The 22839-nt window shown below is 26.1% G+C and overlaps 1 protein-coding gene across 1 annotated transcript; it reads left to right on the top strand.

Annotated features, from left to right (window-relative positions):
• The first annotated feature begins 9549 nt into the window (after positions 1-9549).
• On the top strand, positions 9550-20282 carry LOC145828815 (uncharacterized). The gene is made up of 13 exons (XM_082936568.1): positions 9550-9675; positions 9982-10114; positions 11359-11483; positions 11910-12037; positions 12340-12505; positions 13230-13403; positions 13700-13797; positions 15222-15347; positions 15668-15759; positions 17318-17439; positions 17844-17946; positions 19404-19522; positions 20160-20282. Exons 1-13 carry the CDS (start codon positions 9550-9552, stop codon positions 20280-20282), a joined length of 1635 nt encoding a protein of 544 aa, XP_082792694.1.
• Positions 20283-22839: the final 2557 nt, after the last annotated feature.

Raw genomic sequence — 22839 nt, 5'->3', positions numbered from 1 at the left:
AACTAATAAACAATTTCTTTTAATTAAAAAAAAAATTTGCTTAGCTAATTTTATTGCATATTAAGGTTTAGTAATGTAAAATAAATTCCACATACATTTTTACTATTTTTGTTTTTCTTAAAAACTATACTGTAAAATAAAAGACACATTTGCTTATGTAAATAACGATTCATGGAAATTAACTGGAACAACTTTTAAAATTAAAATCTAATAAATTGAGATAACATTTAAAAAATTTGAAAATAAATAAAAAAAATTAAATTAAATCGATGTTTTTGCTTTTGTGATTTTGAATTTATTTTTGATATTGTTTAGAAATTAATTTGTTTTTACTGTGCTTTATAATGTGCAACACATAGATACAGTTTAGAAAATTTGATAAATATTATCTAAAATAAAGCAAAAACAAAACTATCGGTTTATTTTCATTTTATGTTGCAACTTATAATTGGCATTGACTGTTTTCGACGTATTAGTTTTCTCAAAGTCATTGGTCTCAATCCCCAAAAACGCGTACAACGGCATAAAAAAACACTCAAGATTTCATTAAAACAAACAACAAACGTTCAACAGATAATCACGCCGATGCCGAACCTGTACCCCGAAGACTGGCGTCACGTGATCGCCATGCCGGACCACTTCGGCGACCCGTACGAGCGCGCGAGGTGGAGGAGCAAGGAGAACCTGGACATGGTCCACCTGCTCATGTACGGCTACAACCTGCGACCCGACTACTTCGTCATGATGGAGGACGACGTCGTCACCAGGGGGGGCTACGTGGAAGACGTCATGAAGGTGTGACGTCATATTGCGTTTTTTACTAAAAGTCTTTTGGGTTTGAAAATAAAATATCAATATATCAGTATTAGTGACTTGAATCATTTTTTAAAGGTCACTCATCTCAATCCACATGTTTGTTTGTTTTTGAAACTTTTTTTTACTTGTCTTTGATTTTGTACTGTTTATAACGAGTAAAACTATAATATTAACTTTCTAAACAAACAGTTTGTGGAGGAAAACGAATCAAATGATTACTTCTACCTGTCATTTTGCACAGCCGGGTCTATTGGAAAGCTTTTCAAGAGAAATACGTTACCCAAGTTTGCCTCTTTCGTCCATATGTACTACAACAAAAAGCCGCTTGATTGGCTGCAGGTTTTTGCTAAAATGTTTTATCTAGCAAAAAATAAATGTACAGCTGTTGTTAACTAAAAGTAATCTAAATGATAAAAAAAATACCAAAATAAAACAGTTGTTTATATGTACAGTTTTCTTAATTGTCTACTTCTTTAAATAAAAAAAGAGCGGTTTTAAATTTTTATAAGTTGCGTGGGTTCTAAACTATTTCAAACAAAGATAATTTTCTAGTACGACTTCTCAACATTAGATCTGTGTTCGTTTACTGAGCCTTGCGATAAGTGCAGAAGAAGAATGAAAGAAAGAATAATTGACAGAAAACCCTCTTTGTTTCAACATATGGGAAAGTTGGTTTATTTTATTGATATTTACTACAAGCCTCCAACCACGTTTCCGTTAACAAATGAAATATTTGAAAATATCTAAAAGAAAATTTAAAGATTAAAAATCTAATCTTAAGTATACTTTAATATCCTTTAATAATAAAATCTTTTAATAGAAGTTTATAATTAAAAAAAATCAGATTGTTTTTGGTTATCTAAATAAAGTTTTTTTTGGTAAAAACCACAAGTGTTAAGTTAGGTTTAATCATCAAACTTTTAATACAATCCTTACATAGTACAATCCTTAAGAATTAGTTAAGAAAGTTGTAATTTTACATACTTTGCAACATTTACGTTTTAACTTTTAGACTGTCTTAAATTTATCTTTGCTTAAACTTAATTTTCTTTTTCTAAATATGTAGCGTATTATATTAGATAAATTGATAAAGTTATTCTGAAAAAAAAGTCTTTAAAGCTAATTGTTACGCTTGTCATAGGCTCTAGACTTTTATGACCTAGAATAACAAAACAATTGAAATAAGTGCAAAAAAAATTTAAATGTATGTTTTAAACATAAATTGTACAAACGCATAATTACCATATTGTTTTTAAAGTAAATAAAAATAAAAATAAAAATAATGTTGAGCAGTTTACAAGTGTTTTTATTAGATAAAAATTAAAGATTTTGCTTTTTAAGTATTATTGTGATTTAACAACAAAATTTTTTGAATAAGTGTCAATACGTTTATAGTAAGAATAAGATACAAAGTGTTATGACAATAATGTTTCTCTGGTTTATTGTATAGACTAGTTCAACTGTATAAGAATTTAGCCTCATCACTTATCATTAACTGAACAAAAAAATGTACAAATTAAAAACCTAATGAATAATTTTTTTTTAATAGTTTCATATTGTGTTAGACATTTAATTAGTTTATTATATTTTTTCTATACTAAAATAGTTTTTATTGTTATAAAACAAACTAAATCTCGTAAGTGGGTCTTTTACAAAAGTATTTATATTTGTATTTTAATAATGTCGGTTTATGATATTTTAATACGATTTTAATAGGGTATCATCTCTAAAAGGAAAAATTCAAAACTTCAAGGATGAAACATTTCAAAAGCAAATTTAGAGTATAGTGTAAAAACTATATTACATATAAATAAGATTTTTTTAGTTACTAAAATACTTATGTTTCTTCATTTTTTAATTAGGGTTGTTGATGAATATTTACCTGTATTTTAGTTTTTTTAAGTTTTTCATATTTTACAACAAATTACAAGTATACACTTTTCTTTTTTTGTTATTATTTAGTACTTAAATTAAATGTTTCTACATATATAAGTATACAAAAGAGTTAGCATAAAACTGCTAAAACTAATAAAATATAATGTTTATAAAATTCAATCCTTCATTTTATAACTTATTTTCTATTAAAAACTTTGAAAATACAAACTCAGAACAACACCTTGTAATTCCGTCTCTTTTAATGTATCAAAAGAAGTTTTATTAATTAACGTTTTTTGTATTTTCCAAAGTTTACTATGGCAAAAAACTTTGTGTTTTTATAAATTTAGTTAGTTTTTTATTTCTTTATGAAAACAAAATACACTAAATATAAGTTAAGTGTTTTTAAACCTTATAATTTTCTTGTAACTTGTCAAGTTTGCAGAATTTGGTTTTAGACTTTACTTATACGACTTAACTTATTTATTTTATTGTATTTGTGAGTATTAATATTATAGTACAATATTTTAACTGTTTCAAAATCATTATATTATGTTTTTACGCAACTTGTATACTTAAAACATTTTTGAAAACAATCAACAACTTGTTGATTTAAAGAGAAAAATTTATTAAAATTATTATAATCAATACATAGCATTTTAATAGTTTTTTTATATTCTAATAACATTTTTTACTTACTTTTATTTGATGTTTTTTAAGTATGTGTAAAGTATATGTTTTCGTAAGAGTTCACGTTTTATATTTTAAAAAAATGAAAACAAGTCTTAAAGTCATAAAATGCATTGTACAATTAAAAACTAAATATACAAAGAAATTACTTGTTTGTCATGGAAAAACTAATGTAATAATAAACTTATGAGGAAAACCCAATAAAGCTGGTGTATACCTACAAAAATTTAAAATAATCAAAGATGTTAACTTTTAGTTTTGCAAACAGTTTTCTTAAAATATTAAGATGATTAACAAAAAAATAACCATACTTTGTAAGAGGTATTTCTAAACAGTATAAATTTCTAAACAGTATTATCAGATCTACACACTATCAGTAAAAATCTAGGTTATTAGTTTGCTTGATAAGGTTTTGATAAATTTAATATTTATTTTATTCAAATAAAATTTCTTGTTTAATTACTTTTTTCGTTAAATGGGTAGATGTTGTTAAAAACTTCAATCGTTTTTTATCACGTAAAGTTAAGTGTCATACAAAGTTTTAGTATAGTAAAAGAAGATACTAGTTAAAAATATTAGTCACAGGCTTAAAACTAATAATATTTCACAGAATTTATGTATTGCTAAAATTAATATATCTAGCAAATAAAACTATTTGAGTATTTTTTGAAACTTAAGAAAAATAACTTTGGATCTGTATTAAAAGAGTATTTAAATTAACTTAGTTGATAGATTAAGATTAAAAACAAACCATAAGTAATGTAAGACGTTTTGCAGTTAGCATCAGAAAGTTAGAAAAGCAATAGAATTAAATATCACTTTTTATAAAAATTATTTTAGTTAGTTAATGATATTAGTTCGATTTTATGGTTGTTGTATAGTCAAAGAAATAATGGTAACTAAAATAGACACTAAAAATGTATTCACTAGTCAAAAGTACGTCTACACGTAGGACATGTGTTGTGGTTTTTAAACCAACTATCTGAACAAGTTTTGCACAAATAATGGTCAGCATTACAGTCCAGACGAACCATCTTAGTTCCTTTTTCCAGGTCATTGAGACAAACCATACACTGTTCACCGGCCATAGACTCGTCTGCATCGAAATGTTCAAATTTTTCAATTCGTTTCGATGTTAGTCCTCTGAGTTGATCAACTTGTTGCTGTAGCATTCGTCGGCTGTTTTCCGCAAATCGACGGTCAAAACCACGAATGTTTTCTCGCAGGAACTCTGAGAACATTCTGTTAAGTTCAGCAGTGTTTCGTCGATGCGCTTGTCCCACCCCAGGGTTGAACCCACGCAATGGAGGTTGAGTTTGGTCTCCAAAAAGTTCTTGTTGAAGTTCTCTAGATTGCTTTCTCCGACTTTTACCTTGTGACGTTTCCACTGATCTTCGCCTGCCAAGAAGTTCGATGTTAGGACTTTCATTATCCATTTGGTTTTTAGACAAAAATGTTCTGAAAGTTTTTTTTTTTTTTTTTGTCAAGTGCTTATAAACTAAAAAACGTTTTGATTTAAACTTGAAATCAATTGTAAAGATTTTATATGTCTTTTTGTTTCTAAGTTTTTAAAAAATATATATATTTATTTAAAAGATAAAATTGTCTAAATCGAGAACTAGATGTTTTTTATACTAAATTTTGCAACTTTAGTATTCATTTTAAGTAACTAGCAAACCTTAGGTCAGGATGGTTTTCATCTCCAAATAAATGATTTACAATCTACACGCGGCATGTAAAAAAAAAATCATAAACACTATTTATTTAGAAATATGGGCTTTAATAGTACATTAACTTATAGCTGATTTTTTTAATTTACACTTGTCAATAGCATAATGACTAGACTTTTTATTGTAAAAACACTAAGATATTTGAATCATGAGAGAACTAAGGTTTAATTTTTGTTAGATTTAACGTAACTGCTTTGTGTCTGAAACGTAAATATGTTATAAATTTAAAAATATTCCAAGTCTGTACAAAAAAAAACAGTAGTTTTCGATACTTGTAGAAGTTGTTTATATTAAATGTCTCACTGTTAAAAGTTATAAAACAATTTTATAGTCAAACCTTTCAGTAATTATATAATTTCTTAGTATTTATTTAGTTGGTTAAAAACCAAATTTACTTTAAAAATATTTTGCTTCAATATAAACTACTAAAGAGTTTATATTGTTATTATTATATTGAGAATTGTCAGCATACACAGTTTGAACTCTGGCAGCAAAATTAAAACTAAAGACTTCTTTCTTAAATAGTTCTGAAAAGTTAGCTTAAACTCTAAACAAAGAGAGCTGGTTGTTGAAAAGCTACGCATTTTTTTTTTGAGTAATTACCTAAAGTTAAACTTAATAGTTTAGCTTGTTGTCTAAGATATAGTTTTTTTTTCAAACATTTATAAAGTTTTATAAACTTGATAAACAATAGTTCGCTAAAATCTGAGTGCATTTAGTTACGATGTAGAACATTAAAAAAACTTAAAATAGTAGCTATCTACAGAACAATAACTTAACAAATATATGTACTTGAAAAACATAATACTGTTTTTTAGGTGAATGCTATTTCTTTTTATCAAAATTTGATAAATAAAAAAATATTACGTAAAAAAAAAATTAGAAACCAACAAACTAATATAAATTAAACATATTTTTAATAATATAATATTTACATTGTGTTCTTAATTATTAAAGCTTTAGTAAAGTAACAAAAAACTTAAACAATGTATAATAATGATTGTAAATAAAAAACTAAAATCAAATAATTTAAAAAGAAAATTGTACTCACGCTTAAAAACTTGAACTTTAAAACTTTTAAAATGTTTTTTTTTTCTAAACTTTCATGAAAATGTCAAACTAAGAATAAACAAACTAACAGTAAAAACTTCTTTTAAATCGTACATTAATCTGTAATTTCATACTAAGAATTTCAAAAATTGTTTAATTGTGATCTCTATAAAACAAATTATGTAATAATTAAGTTCGTATAAAAACTGTGTTATTATTTTCACTCAATGAACCTGAACTTTAAACTTTTTTATATGTTTGTTTTTAAGGCGGCTGAAATATTACTTTTTCTTTTGTTTGTTCTCTCTTCTATGATCGCTCTCTTGTTTACAACGTCAAAATAAAATGTTTTGGAGTGAATTATAAAGTATTGCAGTAACTTTTGAATGTATGCAGAGTTTCTGGTTAAACTTTTATTTTTATTTTTTGTTTTTGAATTAATCTACACTACAAATATTAAAAAAATTAAATAGTAATTAGCATTTGTAGAACATTATATACATATGTCTTTATTTCAATATTATCAGAAGTCGTAACATTTGCGGCGTTTTATTAAATTATATTAAAAAATATATTTTTCAGATAATTGCAAGACTCTTTATTGCATTTTCTTTTGTCCTTATCAAAAAGTATAACTTTTAAATTTCTGTCTACGTTAGTAGCAAACTAGTTTTATGTTGAAGTACCTCAAAAATTGTGATAAAGTTCGGTACTTTCGTATGGTGAAAAATATTTCATGTAATCAACTTTTTTAAATACAGATTACACGGTTTATAAAAAAAAAGATAATTTTTTTTAATCAGAAAGCTATTTATTTTTTCGTCACTATCAATTTTCGTTAAAATAAATGATTATAGTTATGATTTTTATTTAACTACAATTATTATTTTTTTTTATGATTTAAATGGATAAATGTTAAACAAGAGAATAGTTTTTAATTTGTTTTCTAATTCAACTTTAATTCTAGTATGTTAATAATAATTTTTTATGGATTGACATTAGAATGACTATTTTAACTTGTGAATTTGATAATTGAATATGTAAATTATTACTATCGTAATCTTTTGTTAACAAAGCAAACAGTTTTAGCTATATTTTATAAAAAAAAAAGATTTTTAAAACCTTTAATCTTAATTTAATGACCGAAAAGAAGACAATTATTTACTCTAAGCAAATAAATTGAAACGTATCGCTTTATAGAAATTTAAAAACTTCAACAACTTTTTAATTTAAACATGTATCGTTTTATTGTTCAAACGTTCTTATATTGATATGCTTGTCATATCTCAGTTTGAGTAAAAAGTTAAGCTGAATTTTTTTGATATTCATTGTGTTTTTGTTACAAAAGTGTCTATGTTATATGTATAAGAAGGTATAAAAAAATTAACACTTATATGAGATTAGTTTGACATTTGAGAGTTTATTTTAAAACGTTTATATCAAAATAGTTATTTTTAACGCATTAAGTACGATTTTAGATAGTTTTAGAGTAATTTAGATGCATTTAATGTTTTATTATTCCAGTTTAACAAGGTTTATGTCAGAATGTTTTCAATTCTACGATTTCCAACTGTTTTTAAAGACAAGCTTAAAAATCATATTCGGCCAATTTCTCATTTTAAACAAACATCTTGTAAACGCTAACAGGAATAAACAAAATCTTATAAAACAGGAAAGCATGTTTATTTTTAGTACTAATAATTGTGGAAAAAAGTTAAGGGTTGTTCAAGACATATTCAATGTATTAAACACATATTTAGAGTCATCTGTTTTATATTTGAATAAATTGTTACAAACTAAAAGTTCACACGCATTTAAAGCACTTTAATTATTCGAAAAATTAAAAAAATGTAGTAAAATAATTATGTCTTAATGTACCACAAGACGAAAAACAACACATCGTTTAAAAATTTAAAGCTGTAGAAAGTAGTATAATATGAATTTCAAAACATATACACATTGTTCAACAAACAAACATAATCGCTACGTAAATAAGGTCTGCTGCAATGATGCCGTGTAATTGCTTTGAAGATTTTTTTATTGATTTTTGTAAAAAGGGTCATTAAACTTAAGTTTTTTAAACTTTTTTTTTATTGTTAAGTAACTAATACCTAAAAGCTTGAATTTTGAATAATGATTTTATTGTTCCTTAAGTGTTTTGAGCTGGACAAATATTCTTTAGTTTTAGAATATTTTTCTTCTGAAATAGGGAAAAAGATATATTTTTTTTATAAAATGTAAAAGTTTAAAGCTTATTTAAAAAGCTTACAATCTATAAAAAATATAGTTTTTAAATATTTTCAGTTTATAAAGTATGTTTGTATTTAAAACATTTTTTAAACTGATTTTTCAAGTTACTTGTGTTTAAAAACTTAGCTAAATGTTACCTAATCCATAAAAGTATTTATGTTTAAAAATGTTTACTATCTTTTTATGTTTCGGTAAACAAGTTGAAATTAAAATAAAAGTAAGTTTTCTCGGCAGGGAATGGCTATAGGAAGTACAACGTTATTTTGAATTGATTATTTTTTTATTATTTTAGTTTTAATTAACAAACTTTGATGTGTTTATATATAATTTTTGTTACTTGTGTCCTTTTCTAAAAACTATAACTCTAAAATAGACAAGTAGAATTTTAGCAAGTTTAAGAAGAACATAGATAGTCATAATTGATTGATTTTTTGTCAGCTTTTACTGATTTTTTACTGTTATTTTAATTTTTTTATACTTTTATATCATTACTTGATAATCTATAAAAATATTCTTACTTTTACATTTTTCATTTTCTTGTATGGTAAACTTAACTTTTTTTTTGCTTTTCTCTTTTGCTTTTTAACGTTCGTAGTTATGCCTTGTCACTTGATTTGATTATTTTTTTATTTTAACCATATGAAGTATTTTTCCTAAACTATCCATGTAAATAGATTATGCTTGTTTGAAAATCTATCAAGATTTGTCGATTTTTGTTTTATAGCTAAAATTTTAATAGCTTGTAATTTTATTTACATTTGTAGGTTTATGTAGATTTATAAAGAATAACTATTTAATTTAATTTACTTTAAGATTACTTCATTATAACAGTCTTGTTTATAATATTAAAATCTTAAACAGTATCTAAACAGTCTGTTTTTACTTTTTTTGATTTGAAAACTTTGTTTAAAATTAACGTTGGTTCTGTATTCTGCGTGCATATATAAACATTTTTGAAGTTTGTTTCACAATAAATATAGATTATATAATTTTCAAAGCATTTTCAAAATAAGTACCTCAACTCTAAATCATCATAATAATGTCATTTTAACAGCAACAACATCAGCTAACACAAAAACAGTTTATAACAGTTACTATTTTTAAAACAATAAATTAGTAGAAAATCAAAGTTTGCATTATGACGTCATACTTCGATTACGTGTTGTACGTCATAGGTACATTAGTAATTGTCCACATGACGAACGTACTGGTACAACGAGGCTTCGAGTGCATGTGGAAAGAAGTTGCTACTTTTGTTATAAAGGTACAACAAAAAAAAAATATTAATAAGTGTCTTGATACGTTAATTAAAGTTTTAAAGTATCTATGATATACTTTTTTAATAAACAGTAGTATTATACAGACTTTTTTTGTCTTTTAATTAAATCAGTTTCTTTTGTATAACCAGATAAAATTTAGAAATGAAATTTATTACTTTATGTAAAAAGTTTTTTAAGTACAAAACTGTAAGCATTTTGTAGCTTTAATGTATATTTTATTGATGTCGTTTTAACAAAGCTATAGAACTATTGTGTTTTTCACAACAAAACAACATCAAATTAAACAAAAGTTACCAGGAGTTGAGTGGTTAATCTCTATGGCAACCAAGCAAGGAGTTAAGAAGTACATGAACGACATGGTTAGCGACAATAAAAGTGGCAAGGAGAAGAAGACCAACAAAATTGTACCTATTCCCGTGGAAGGTTTGTTTATTTATATAAAAATATTAAAAAAGCTTAGCTAAGGTACTAACATATTTTATAGTTTTATGATACAAAAGTGCTAGTATATTCGTTAACATCATCAAGTTTAAACAAAATATATATAATTTATAAAAATAAAGGCTGTTGAAACATTATGTTAAAAAAAACAACTTAAATGGCTTTTTGCACAAACTTGTTAATTTTTTGTCCCCAATAGTTTACTTTTGTTGTTTTCATTTTGTTTTGGTGCTCTAATTATTTTATTTTAAAATAACTAGTATTTAAAAACAATACTGTGCCAGTTTAATAGTTTAGTGAAATTTTGCAAAGCCTGTTTTAGCGATACTTGGTAAAAACTGAAAAAATAATTGAAAATTGTTTGAATGAGTTTTTTTCTCTATCTTTTACATTAGTTCTAATTCCATTTTTAAATGCTCATAGTAAAGTAAAAAGGCTTAACTTCCATTTATGCTATATTTATCTAAAATAAATTAATATCAATTGAATACTAACGCAAAGTTAGGAAAGCTAGTGGGCTATTTACATACAAAGCCGAAAATTTAGTCTTTTATGATGATGCAAGTACAGCTAGCAAACAATATTTGTTGGTTGTTTTAGCTGATCATTAATACATAAACAACAAATAAACTGCTTAATTTCGAGAATTTTTTGCTTAAAGAAGTTAAATTTTGTCGAAAATTTGAAATAAAGCAAAAATGTTCTAATTTTAAAACAGATCGCATTTTTACACTTAATTTTGTATTAAATATATTATTTTCTACAAACTTCCTTTACTATTTAGCCTCAAAGTTATTTTAAAGTAACCAATTTAGTTTATGTAATTTATTGATGCTTTTTTTAGTTTTTAGTATTAGTTTACAAATCATAAACATTTAACATGTTCGTTGATAAACTACTTTATATAAACTTGAAAAAACTTCAATAAACTAACAGCCTTTAGGGTTATTTGAAATTGATATTTTTAGTTTAGTTTTTTGATTCAATAGTATATAAAAAGGTTTTAGTTTGATAAAAAACTCGACAAACAAATTATTACAACTTTTTTAATTAACTTAATTTTTATTGTTTTAATTTAGAATAACTTTTCACTTCATTATCTTTAGTTTCTACTTCACTTTGGCTAAACCTTAATTCAGAAGTTAATAAACACAATAAAAATTGCTATAAAAAGTGTTTTAAGACTAACTTTTTTTTTAATATAAAGTTCTTAATAAACTAATAAGGTGAATCTGAGGAATTTTTGAGAAAAGAATTGGTTGATCTAAAAGAAGGAAACAAAGATCTTTCTAAAAAAGGAAGATTGTTTGCTTTCGTTTATACTTCGGAAGGAATTCAATTCGAACTACAAGTCAGTATTTCCACACAGTTGTTTTATCATAAAGCCTGCTTGAACCGTTTTAGTAAATTTTACAAAGAACTTAACACTAATGATAGGTTAATCGTAAAACGTCTTGTAAGTTTAAAAGTTTTAAAGATGGTTGCTATAAAATATTTACTATACAATAACAACTTGAGTTACTATATATTGAAAAAAAAAAATTATGATTACAATGAAGAACAGTTAAACATAAACTAAGGTCGTGCTTTTAAAATTATTTCAAACATTTCTGTAAACTTTTTTTTTGAGAAAAAAAAAAAAATTTGAAAACTAGTTTTATACTACTAAGAGTTCAGTAAACTTCACTAAATACAATTTTTATGTCTTTTGTCGAAATTTACAACTTTGACGCATTTTTATTTTCTACCCGCTAAAAACGTTGTTGATTTCTCACAGAAAGAAGCTTTCAAAATGTTCACGAACCTGACTTATGACGACGAAAAATACCAGGATTTGGTTCAAACTTACATGGATTCATTCATGCATGACAACGCAATCAACCCTGTCCTCTTTCCCGCGTTAAGGTATTTTTACTGAGAAATACTATTATATATTTCAAAGTAATCCTACAAAAAGTAGAACTTAATTATTTTAAAATTGATAAGCTTTTATTAGTTACCGCATTAAATAACCTTAAAAAATTTTGTTTTAAAAATATTAGTTTGATAGTAGAATATTTTCAGTTTTGAGCTTCATTGTATAGCAAATCTATATTTTCTATTAAAATGCAACTGAGACCGAGTTTCTGATAGATAAACTAACAATAATTTATAAACACTTGAGCTATCAAAACAGAAATATTAAACAGCAAATATAAATAATTCAGGAAGTTCGAGAACGAGGTGGTGAGTATGACGTCACACATGCTGCACGGCGACGATGACGTGGTCGGGAGCGTGACGTCAGGAGGAACGGAGTCTTGCCTGATGGCGATGAAGTCGCACAGGGACAGGGCGAGGAAGCTGCGGCCCAAAATAAAAACACCTAACGTGGTGCGTTGGTAAAATAATTATAAAACAAAACATCTAATTTGCTTAAATGGTGAACATAAAAAAATTGAATTTAGTGTTTTGTTGAGGACTTAAATATTTTTTTTGACACCCAAAAATTTAAACTGCCAATGTGATGTAAGAAAAAAAACTAGTTTGATTAAATGATTTATTGAGTAATGTTGCTAAGTGTTTTGTTTTTGGCATATATAATTTTAAGATTTTTTTTAGACCCAAGCTTGAAAACCAAGCGATTTATAGTTAAAAAAATTTTTACAAAATATTTAATTTACTCGGTGTATTTTTATTATATATGTTTTATTTTAAGTTTTTTTTCGGCCGAAAATTAAAACTCCCAAGAGTTTTTTATCAAATTTGTTCTAAAACAGAAAAAGTTTCAGCTTTGATTATTTCAGCTTTACGATAGTATTTAATTGTGAGATGATGGTTAAGTCTAAAGTCATATATCAAAAACTTAATATTTTTTAATATGTATCATACTAATTGTTTACTTTGCTTACAAAGCAAAGGCTTTTGAAAAGAAGTAATCTGTTAGGATGTCTTAAAACATTGAATTTCAGATCATTGCTGTTACCATACTTTTTTACACCGATTTTTATTGTCGCAAAACTTCTGTTATTTAATGTATTTTTTTTTAATTCTCGTCATATTTTGTTCATCAAAAGTTTAAAACTTGTAATTTTTTTAATATTATTGTAAATCACAGGTAGCACCCGCTACAATTCACCCGGCCTTCTCTAAAGCAGCAGCTTATTTTGACGTCACAATAAAATACGTGCCAGTAAACCAATCAACGTTCACTTGCGACCTTGCCGAATACGAATCTCACATTGACGGCAACACAATACTCTTGCTCGCATCTGCTCCGAGCTACCCACAGGTTTGCACAAGTCACGTGCTTATTTATTTTTTATGATCGTTTTGAAGTTTCAAACTATTCGGTTGTTGTGCAAAAGAATGCGTTGATTGGCACTCTTCTGTTTTGAATTTTTTTTTCACTTTTAATTATCTCTTTAAACATGATGTTCTAAATGTGAAATATTGTCGTGACAAAAAAAACAACATTAAGTTTTTCTTTAAGTTTTATTTTGTAACCTAGCTTCTTCTTTAATGTTTTTTTATACACAATTTTCACGTTCTTTTTTCAACTCGTTCTAACAAAAAAACTTCCTCAAGGCAATTCTGGACCCGATCAGCGAAATATCGTCGATTGCACTGAAACACAACTTGCCGCTTCACGTAGATGCCTGCTTCGGTGGTTACATGTTGCCTTGGTCAGTTTGAGTTTTTTTTTGCTCGGTGGGAAGCTGCGATGCTGCAACTTACTTTGGTAGCTACGTTTCACCTAAGCTAGTCGGTTGTATTTTACACGTAGCTAAAGCAATGCTTCAATTTACTTTAATGGTCCAAATTTCGCCTCGAATAATTTGAAATATCTGTGTAGCTTTGTAGGTAGTTGCGATGCTGTAACTTGCTTTGGTGGTTAAACTTTGACTTGAATAGTTTGAAATATCTTTGTATCTTGGTAGCTACAAGCCTGCACTGAAATCAATGCACGTGCGACGAACTTTGTCTATGTTTGCTAGTTTGTATAAAAAATATGTTTTTTTGAGCTAAATGTAGCAACTTATACATTGTTTATCCAACCTTTAAAGTTCACTGATAGCATCTATAAAAATTGAAAATTTAAAACAAAGCATATACCATTTTAATATTTAGACCATGTAATTATTTTAACCAAAGCTCATTGAGTTAAAAATTGTTAATACTAAAAGTTTTATAACTTAAATTGAGTTTTTTACTAAAGTCCTTTAACATTTTGTATTTTACAAGTTGATTTAATTTTGTCTACTTACTTTTTAAACGAATGCTACAAATCTGTAGCCAAATAAAGTTTTACGCTAAACTTACCTATAATCAGCTATTTTTAACTTTTGTAGGTAAACAGTCAGAATATTTATGTTAAGTGAGTAAATGTCTTAACGACACAGTTTCGTTTTAGTTCTATAAGTATACAAAAATTTGATTTCAAATTGAAATATTAATTAAACAATATATCTTTAGTTTTTATACAAACAGTAAAAAATATAATTTTTTTATCTTATTGATACTTGTTTAATTAAACGCAAACATTGAAATATTTAATTTTGCAACAAGTTTACGACATCATACAAAATATAATATGTATACAGTTTTTAATTTTTTACGTTTAGCCTAAGTTTCTGCTTGCTTTTAGTTAATCTAACCTTCAGATTAACTATTAGCATTTTGAAATGTTACTAAACACAACCTTAAGAAAGTTTTAATAAATAATTCGTCAAAAGTTTATCTGTAGATTTAACGAAAGTCCCAAAAAAAGGTTTCTTTAGTATTTCATTTTTGCAAACATCTGCTTTTATATTTAAAATTTCTCCCATAAAAATTAATTTCAAAATATTTGCAACTTATCGAAGCAAATCACAAACATTTTGTTATCGTTCTTATGTTTATTGAACTTAATTAACTTAGGCAAAAAAAATTAGAAAAAAAAAAAATAACAAATTAAAAATTGATCTTACAAAGAAACATTGATAGTTAAATAGCAAACATTAGTTTAAACTTAGAAAATAATAACTTGCATTCTTGTTCATACATATTTGGAACACTGTAATTCATTGAGACTGCCATTTGTTAAATAACAACTAGCAACTATATAAAGGGTGGACCGCCTACCAGGTCGCGACATACCGGCTTGGGACTTCCAACTGCCGGGAGTGACCTCCATAAGTGCCGACTTGCACAAGTACGGGTACGCAACCAAGGGGGCAAGCTGTGTGTTGTACAGGTATTTAGAAGTGAAATGTACTGTAACGTATAAATCATATATACAACGTATAAATTTGAATTAGCTTGATTAAATAATTTTCATGAAACATTTGTGCTGTTTGTTTTTAATCTTACTCTTTTGTAATAAACTATATAAATGATACAGTCTCAGTTTTTAAATAAGACTTCACTTAATAGTTGTCGACAAGAATAGGAGAAAAATATTTACTCAGTAAAAAACTCAAACTGTGAAACATGTGTAAAGAACTATGTGTTTTGTACAGCTTTATTCATATATAACGTAGATGCACAAACTAAGACGCAATTCATAATGTACAGGTCTTCGGAAATCAGGAAGTTCCAGTTCTTCAGCTTCGCCGGTTGGTCGGGTGGCCTTTTCGCGAGTCCCACTATGGCAGGGAGCAGGCCTGGTTAGTAGATTATAAAATTTCAATAAATCTTGGTAACTAGTTCAACTAGTTTCTTTAAAGTATTCTCGAACAAGTAAGCGAGTCCCGCTTATGTTAAGAGTTGACCTGAAACGTGATAAATAGTATAGTTAAGGTTTACATGCTGCAACAGTTTTGTTATGTTTTTTTCTAACTCGTAACACATTTTTCCCGTTGGTCCTTTTGCGAGTCATACAATGGCCCGGTGATCTGAGCCTGGGGAGTATGAAATAATATAGATAAAGAATTGATTTATTGTTACATTTGCAGATTTACATGTTGCCGAGTACTTATTTTTGAGTATAAAAGAGTAAGTTAAAACTTTTCATCTCAGCACCTACTGAACTTAGAATATTTTACATTATAAAGTCATACTAACGGTCGCAATCAGACTCTTGGCTTGTATGTCTGTGCCAGAAGTAAACCGGTTACTTATAATAACAGAGAGTAAGAAATGTAGCTTAGTATTAAATAAATATTTATTTTAATATTTTTATTGTGTTGATATATAGATAAAGTTCTAGTAACTGTTAATTACTTTTTTAAATTCGCTTGTTCTGTCAGAAAAAATTAAAAAAACGTCATTAAAGTTTGTTTTTTGTTCTATAAGTTTTTGCGCGCAATAAACTAATTTCTATGCACACTGCTATGCAGAGGTGCACACCGTAAAGACCATTGATTTATGCTAGAATCTTTTCTGGCGGATGGTAGTTGTTTGCCGAAATCTAGTAATTTGTATCATTCAGTAAATCATTAGTTGTACGCTTTCTTAATATCTAAAACGATCATAAAGCAAAACCAAGTTATTAAAAGCTTGCCCAAAAAATTTAAACAAATTTGCAAAATTATAGCTGTCCGCTTATTTTATAGTGTCATTTGTAATTGTAAACATCTGAGAGTTATAAGGGTGGCAGGTTTTTATGTAAACTGTTTTAGTTTAAATATTTTATTTATTAATTTTCACAAGATGAGATATTGTCATATCGCTCAGACTACATTATGACGTAACTCGTGATACAAAAACCTAATTCAAAGTTTACTTATTTAGACAAAAGTATTTAGAATAGATATTGAAAACTTGTTATATGAACCTAAAAAGTAGTTGGTTTATATTTTTAAAAGCAACATTTAATTACTACTAGTTCAGAGGTTACTAATTTTGTACCAAAGTGCTTATATATCGGTGTTTATATAAATTACAAAGTAGTATTCTTCTTTAATATTGTTTAAACGCATTTACTGTTCAGAAGCAGATAATTGCTAAAATCATGTGATTGATATACTTTATCTAAAAATACAAGTATAAACTAACTGATCACAAGCTATTAAGCAGAACAAAAGTGGTAAACGGTTAACAAACTTATATATTAAAGTCAACAAAGTTATTTTACAGTACCATAAATACAACAAAAGCAAATTGAAATAAAAACTGTTGCTTTCCATAGGTGTTCGCTTGATACTCAAAGTAAGTAAGAAAACATCTCAAAGTCGAAAAAATTAAAAACCAAATTTTTAATGACACAACAATTTTCTCCGCTAGGCGGCCACTTGGCGGCGGCATGGGTGGCGATGAGGTCATTCGGGCAGGAAGGGTACATCGGGATGGCGTCCAAACTGATGGAGGTCACCGACAAGATGAAGAACGCGATCAACAACACGCCCGTACGTTTTACTTACTTTAAAGTAAAATAGAAACTTACTTGTATAAATATTTGCCTTAACTGAAAAAGAATGCTTAAAGTGCATAAATGTACTTTAATATTTTATTTTGCTTGAAGAGGTCGCAATTTTTTGCCACCGAAACTGGTCGTGAATAAAATATTTAATTTGCAAAATTCTATTTAAAAACTTACTTAGAAATAAAACTCTCAAATGTTTTAAATAAAAACGTACAACGGTGGTTGTAAATTAAATTAAGATAGATGCTCTGTTTAAAAATTATGAGTGTTCAAAGCATCTAAACTAATTTTTCTTCACAAACAAAATCGAACAAAGTGGTTTATCAAAATTTACCTTGAGCCCTATGTTTTAGACTTATATGTTTTATTTTATTTTTTTACTAATAGGGTCTCAAAGTGTTGGGTAACCCGCTAATGACCGCTTTTGCATTTGGATCAGTTGAAGAGAAACTGAACATTTTTGCATTAGCCGATATGATGGAGGAAAAGGGTAAGAATAAAAATAAGTTTACTACTACTTATATATGTTTACTTGTTTATTTGATGAAAAATTAAACATGAATGTTCCTATTGATGTGATAAAAAGTAAAAAAAAGATTAGTTTGTATTATCAAAAACTATCCTTTTTTATTATTACTAAATAATTTAAACTTATTCATTATTGTGTATAAACTTGCGTAAAAAGTATACTTTTTTTATGGTATGTAAGTCAATCGATAAATTTTCATAAGAAAACTTTGGACGTCAAAAATTTATATAAAAAATACAATTGTATAGTCAAAACTTTATAAAATACAACTAACATCAAACTTTTGTTTCATAAACACTCATAGCTTAATTAATGGTTTCACCTTATCTACGCTGAGTAAACATTGACTTGGTTGAGATAAAACCTACAAAAAAGGATCATTGAAAAATATAAGATTAAGTAAACATTTGTTTAGCATTGAACTTTTTTATCGTTTTCACGACTATGTTAACCATTTACATTTTGATAAGATATAATTTTTAACTTTATCTATAACTTTTAAAGCTATTTATTTATTTTTCTACTTTATATAAAACAACTTCAAGTGAAAAAATTATCTTAAAGTCTTTTTTTAATTATTCTAAATATAGCTAATTTTATTTTATTATTTAGCTAAATGTTAGAACAGAGGTCGCAAAAATGTTCAATAACGAAGAAACCTTTGACCAAAGACTTATCATTTGTCTAAAATGTGTAGTACTAAACAAAATAAACTGCATAATTTTTTAATCAAAACTTTAAAACATGATGTTAATTAAACGATTTTCCTAAATGGATGATCAGCTCACATTTTTACAGAGTTTAATTTTCTATAAAGTTAAATCTACTACAATTTTATTTCAAACACATTTTTATGCATAAGTTTTACGAAAGTACGGTAGCCGAAAAAGTATTTACCTACTAAGATTATTACTCATGAAAAACTTCAATTCTTTTTAGAACCAGTTGAATTTAATTGCTCAATTTTAAATTATCTCATTTAAAGTATACAAGTCACGAAATTTATTTGTTTCTTACATCGAAAATGTATTCAAAATGATGTCTGTTTGCAAACACTAACTTTTTCAAAAAACATTTGCAACAATTTACCAAAAATTTACACAAACTCCTATTTAAATCATAATTTCGGCTTTAAACATGTATGCTAACTATTGAGATGTAACTAAAATAATTAAGATAAAACTAAAAGAAAATTTTCATCTGTAAAAGTGTGTTATTGCAATGTTTACATGTTTTCTAAAATAGAGGTAGCTTCAAAACTGTTTGTATTCAAAAGTGTTTTTTTTAGTAAATTTTAATTCTATGACAAATTACACCAAAAAAGTAACATGTAAAAGGCTTTAATGCCGTTCAGTATAACTTTATATAAAGTAGCTAAAAATATGTGATTTAGACACTTTACTTATAAAAGTTTTAAGGTTGGAAAATTGAAGTACAAAGAAATCCAGATTGCATTCATTGCACAGTCTTACCGACTCACATCAATAGTTGCGATGAATATTTGAAAAATTTGACTGAATGTGCCGATTATATTATGGTAAGAATTTATGGACATACAAACTTGTTTAACTTAAGGCATTTTTTGAAACCTAAAGCAGTTAAACACTAAAATTGTTTTACCCTTACATTTCAATAAATTTTTTGTTTTTCATAAAACTTCTACTTTACGACTTGTTAAAATTTGCTAGACAAAGCAGTAATAAGTTCTATACATTAATATATTAAGCTTTTTACAATATATTAAGCTTTAGTGTTATAAGCTAGCAATCTCAATGCCAAAAGTATCTATTTTTTATTAAGAAATATACGTATAACGGCTACGTTCTTAAAATTGTATTAAACTTATATATTTTACTTAAAGAATATTACATTTCTGCTATTGCAAAATATATAATTTTGTAAAACATTTGATAAATTTAACTATTACAATACTCAAAACAGCTATAAAGAGACAAACATGTAATTTATCTAAACTTGTTTTAATAACCTTCAAATACTAAAAAAATAGTTACAAATAGTAACCAAACCAACAAAAATTAAGAATCGTTTTTGTTCTAAAAAACTAAAACATTTTCTATTTTTATTAAAAAACGCATGTAAAGTAAATAAAAAACAGTCAGCTTTCTATAATTCAAACATTTATTAAGTATTAAAATCAAAATATATATATACAGAAGAATGGATGTGATGTTAATAAAGGGCAGTCTGCAGTTTACGGAATGTTGAAATTTGTTCCTAACGACGCAATGGTGGATAATTTTCTCATTGATTTGTTTGATGAAATTTATAAAGTTTGAATATAAGATGAACTTTAAAAAGATAATATTAAATTAAAACTTTAAATTGAAATACAAGTTTGTTATCTTGTTTTTTAGATTCTTCCATTTTTATAGTAGCAAAACTACATCTACTAAAAACAAAGAACTTTTTTTTTATGCGCTACTAACATAAAACATCTTTTTTAATTTATTTGTTTACCAAACCTCACCTCTATAGTTACTTTTACATTCTCAAATAAGTTTATTTTTTCATACTTCAAATAAAATGAATTGACATTTGTTTGATTTTCATCTTATTTAATATAGAACTAACATGTTTAAAATGTTTTTAATAGTTTTAAAAAATATTTTATAGAAGGAATTTAGACTTATACAACGTTTTAGCCTCGAACTAACTTTAGTTAGAAAATCTTTAGTAGTGTGTTATAAAGTTTACATGTTTTTTTATTTACAAAATTTTAGCGTTAAAGTTAGTGATAAATTTTATTGTCAGTGTTATAAAATTAAAAAGGTTTTAAAATAGGGTTACTGCTTTATGTGTATATCATATATGTAAACTGATACTATTTTAATAACTATTTACATTTAAACATGTTTAACTTAGACTACAAGCTTAATTTTTAACTTTTTTTTTCAATTTTGTTTTTCTAAAAGGATCAATGCTGTAAACTACGGGTAAGCAATGTACAGCTCGCGGTCTGGATCCGGCCCGTCAACAGAATTTCAGGCCGGATCCGGTCTGAAAACAACTTTTCATAATCAGAAAAAATTGAGATTTTAAATAACAAATAATTTGAATTGTGCTGTTAATTTAACTTTTTAAATACTTGGTGTTTTTCTAGGGGGATGGGTAAATTTTACCTGTATTTTCAATAATTTCTGATACTTTTTAAAACTAGTTTAGTAAGAAAACAAAATTTTTCCACGTGCTAGCTAGTAAAAGTAGTTATTGAGACAAACAGAAATTATAAGTTAGTAGTTTACTATTTATGATAGTGTTATTTTATACTATTTAATCCTAAAAAATAATTTTGGATTTTATTATTTTGTTATGTAACTTTTCAAAAGTTTACGTAAAAATTAAGTTCAAGTATGGATTGGAAAAGTTAAGCCATGTTATTTTCAAGAACAAAAACTCAAAACAAAAAAAAACATATAAAATAAACTTTAAAGATTGTTTATTTAATATCTTAAATGTGTAATTAAATATAAACAACATTTATTTATTTATTTATTTAGATATTTGTTATTACCAAACCTGTATTCATCCATTAAATAATCAACAGTAAAAAAACGTTTATTAAGTATGTCTAACACATCAAATAAATTTGAAAAAACCTTTGTTTAACTGATTTACTCATCTTAACTTATAATGAAAAAACTAAAAATTAACAGAAGAGTAATAAAAAAGAAGTGAAAAATCTAAATTAACTAACTTATTATAACTAAATTTAATACTAATCATCTGTAAAGTATTCCAAACACAATTTTTTCATTTTTTAGTTTTGAACAGTTTAATGTCTTTTACAAGAAATATTTCGAATAAAAGTATATGCAATTGTAATCATAGACGTTTTGGTTCAGTTTTAGATTTGATGTAATTACAATGCGCACGAGTATGTGTTTTTAAATGCCTGACTGACTTTGTAGCCTGACTGTTACTTAACTTTCAAAACGTTAACCAATCACTCGATAGCTCTTGTTCTGTTAAAGAACCTTATACCAAAGTACTTCTAAAAGAATTACGGATTAACCATTTTTTTGAACCTCTTTTACAGACAAGATATAAATTTGTACCTATTACTTATATACTTTTATTTGGCTCTAAGTTATGTTTTTAAGTTAGCTAAGTAATTTTTAATTGTTTTAAAGTTAGCATACTAATTAACTTTTGTTTAAATGAGTTTAGGGAATGACAAAAAATAATGTAATTAAAAAAATTTGGGCAAAAAAAAAAAGTTATAACTTTTTTTAACCATGAAAATTCGTGAATATTTTAACACCTCTCTTTGATAATTATTTACAATTTTTAGTATTTGATATTGGTTAAGAAAGTTTCTATATACTAAAAATAAAGTAAACTAAATAAACAGTGGCTTACTTAAAATTAGTAATTTTTAAAATTGTAACTTAAAAACTAGTAATTGAAGATATCACAAGTATTAATCTTAAGAAAAAACTGGCAATTTACAAAAAGGGTTAACATTTTAAACCTAAACGCCAACGAAATATTTCTTGAAACTGACTTGTTGAAAACATTGACCCCTGAAAATAACCTGTCTTTTCTACAAATTCAACAACATGTTTTGTGGTAAACACTTACAAAAACAAACTATGCATGACATAGAAAGGTGGTTTTGTTTTTAAATTGAGTAACAAAAATGTTTAAACTTGAGCTTTCATTCAATCATCAAAACATGAGAAAGCTCTGTGCTCAACAACACATCTGAGTTAGATGTGTTGTTGAGCTAAATTCTCATAGAGGTAAATTCTATTGAGGAATTGGTTATTGCAAGAAGGATATAAATAGATTTGCTTTTGACTTGACTAAAAAAATTCGTTTGCCTTTGCTTTC

Source organism: Thalia democratica, chromosome 2 (genome assembly GCF_965202585.1).
Source record: "Thalia democratica chromosome 2, ktThaDemo2.hap1.1, whole genome shotgun sequence".
In the NCBI taxonomy this organism is placed as follows: Eukaryota; Metazoa; Chordata; class Thaliacea; order Salpida; family Salpidae; genus Thalia; species Thalia democratica.
The sequence above is the reverse complement of the archived record's forward strand: the minus strand, read 5'-3'. Positions and strand labels throughout refer to the sequence as shown.

Excerpts from the sequence above, each read along its gene's own strand:
- LOC145828815 (XM_082936568.1), top strand. The coding sequence starts at position 9,550 with ATGACGTCATACTTCGATTACGTGTTGTACGTCATAGGTACATTAGTA. Across the intron at positions 13,404-13,699 it reads CTGCTCCGAGCTACCCACAG|GCAATTCTGGACCCGATCAG; the intron begins GTTTGCACAAGT and ends AACTTCCTCAAG. Across the intron at positions 17,947-19,403 it reads CGATATGATGGAGGAAAAGG|GTTGGAAAATTGAAGTACAA; the intron begins GTAAGAATAAAA and ends AAAAGTTTTAAG.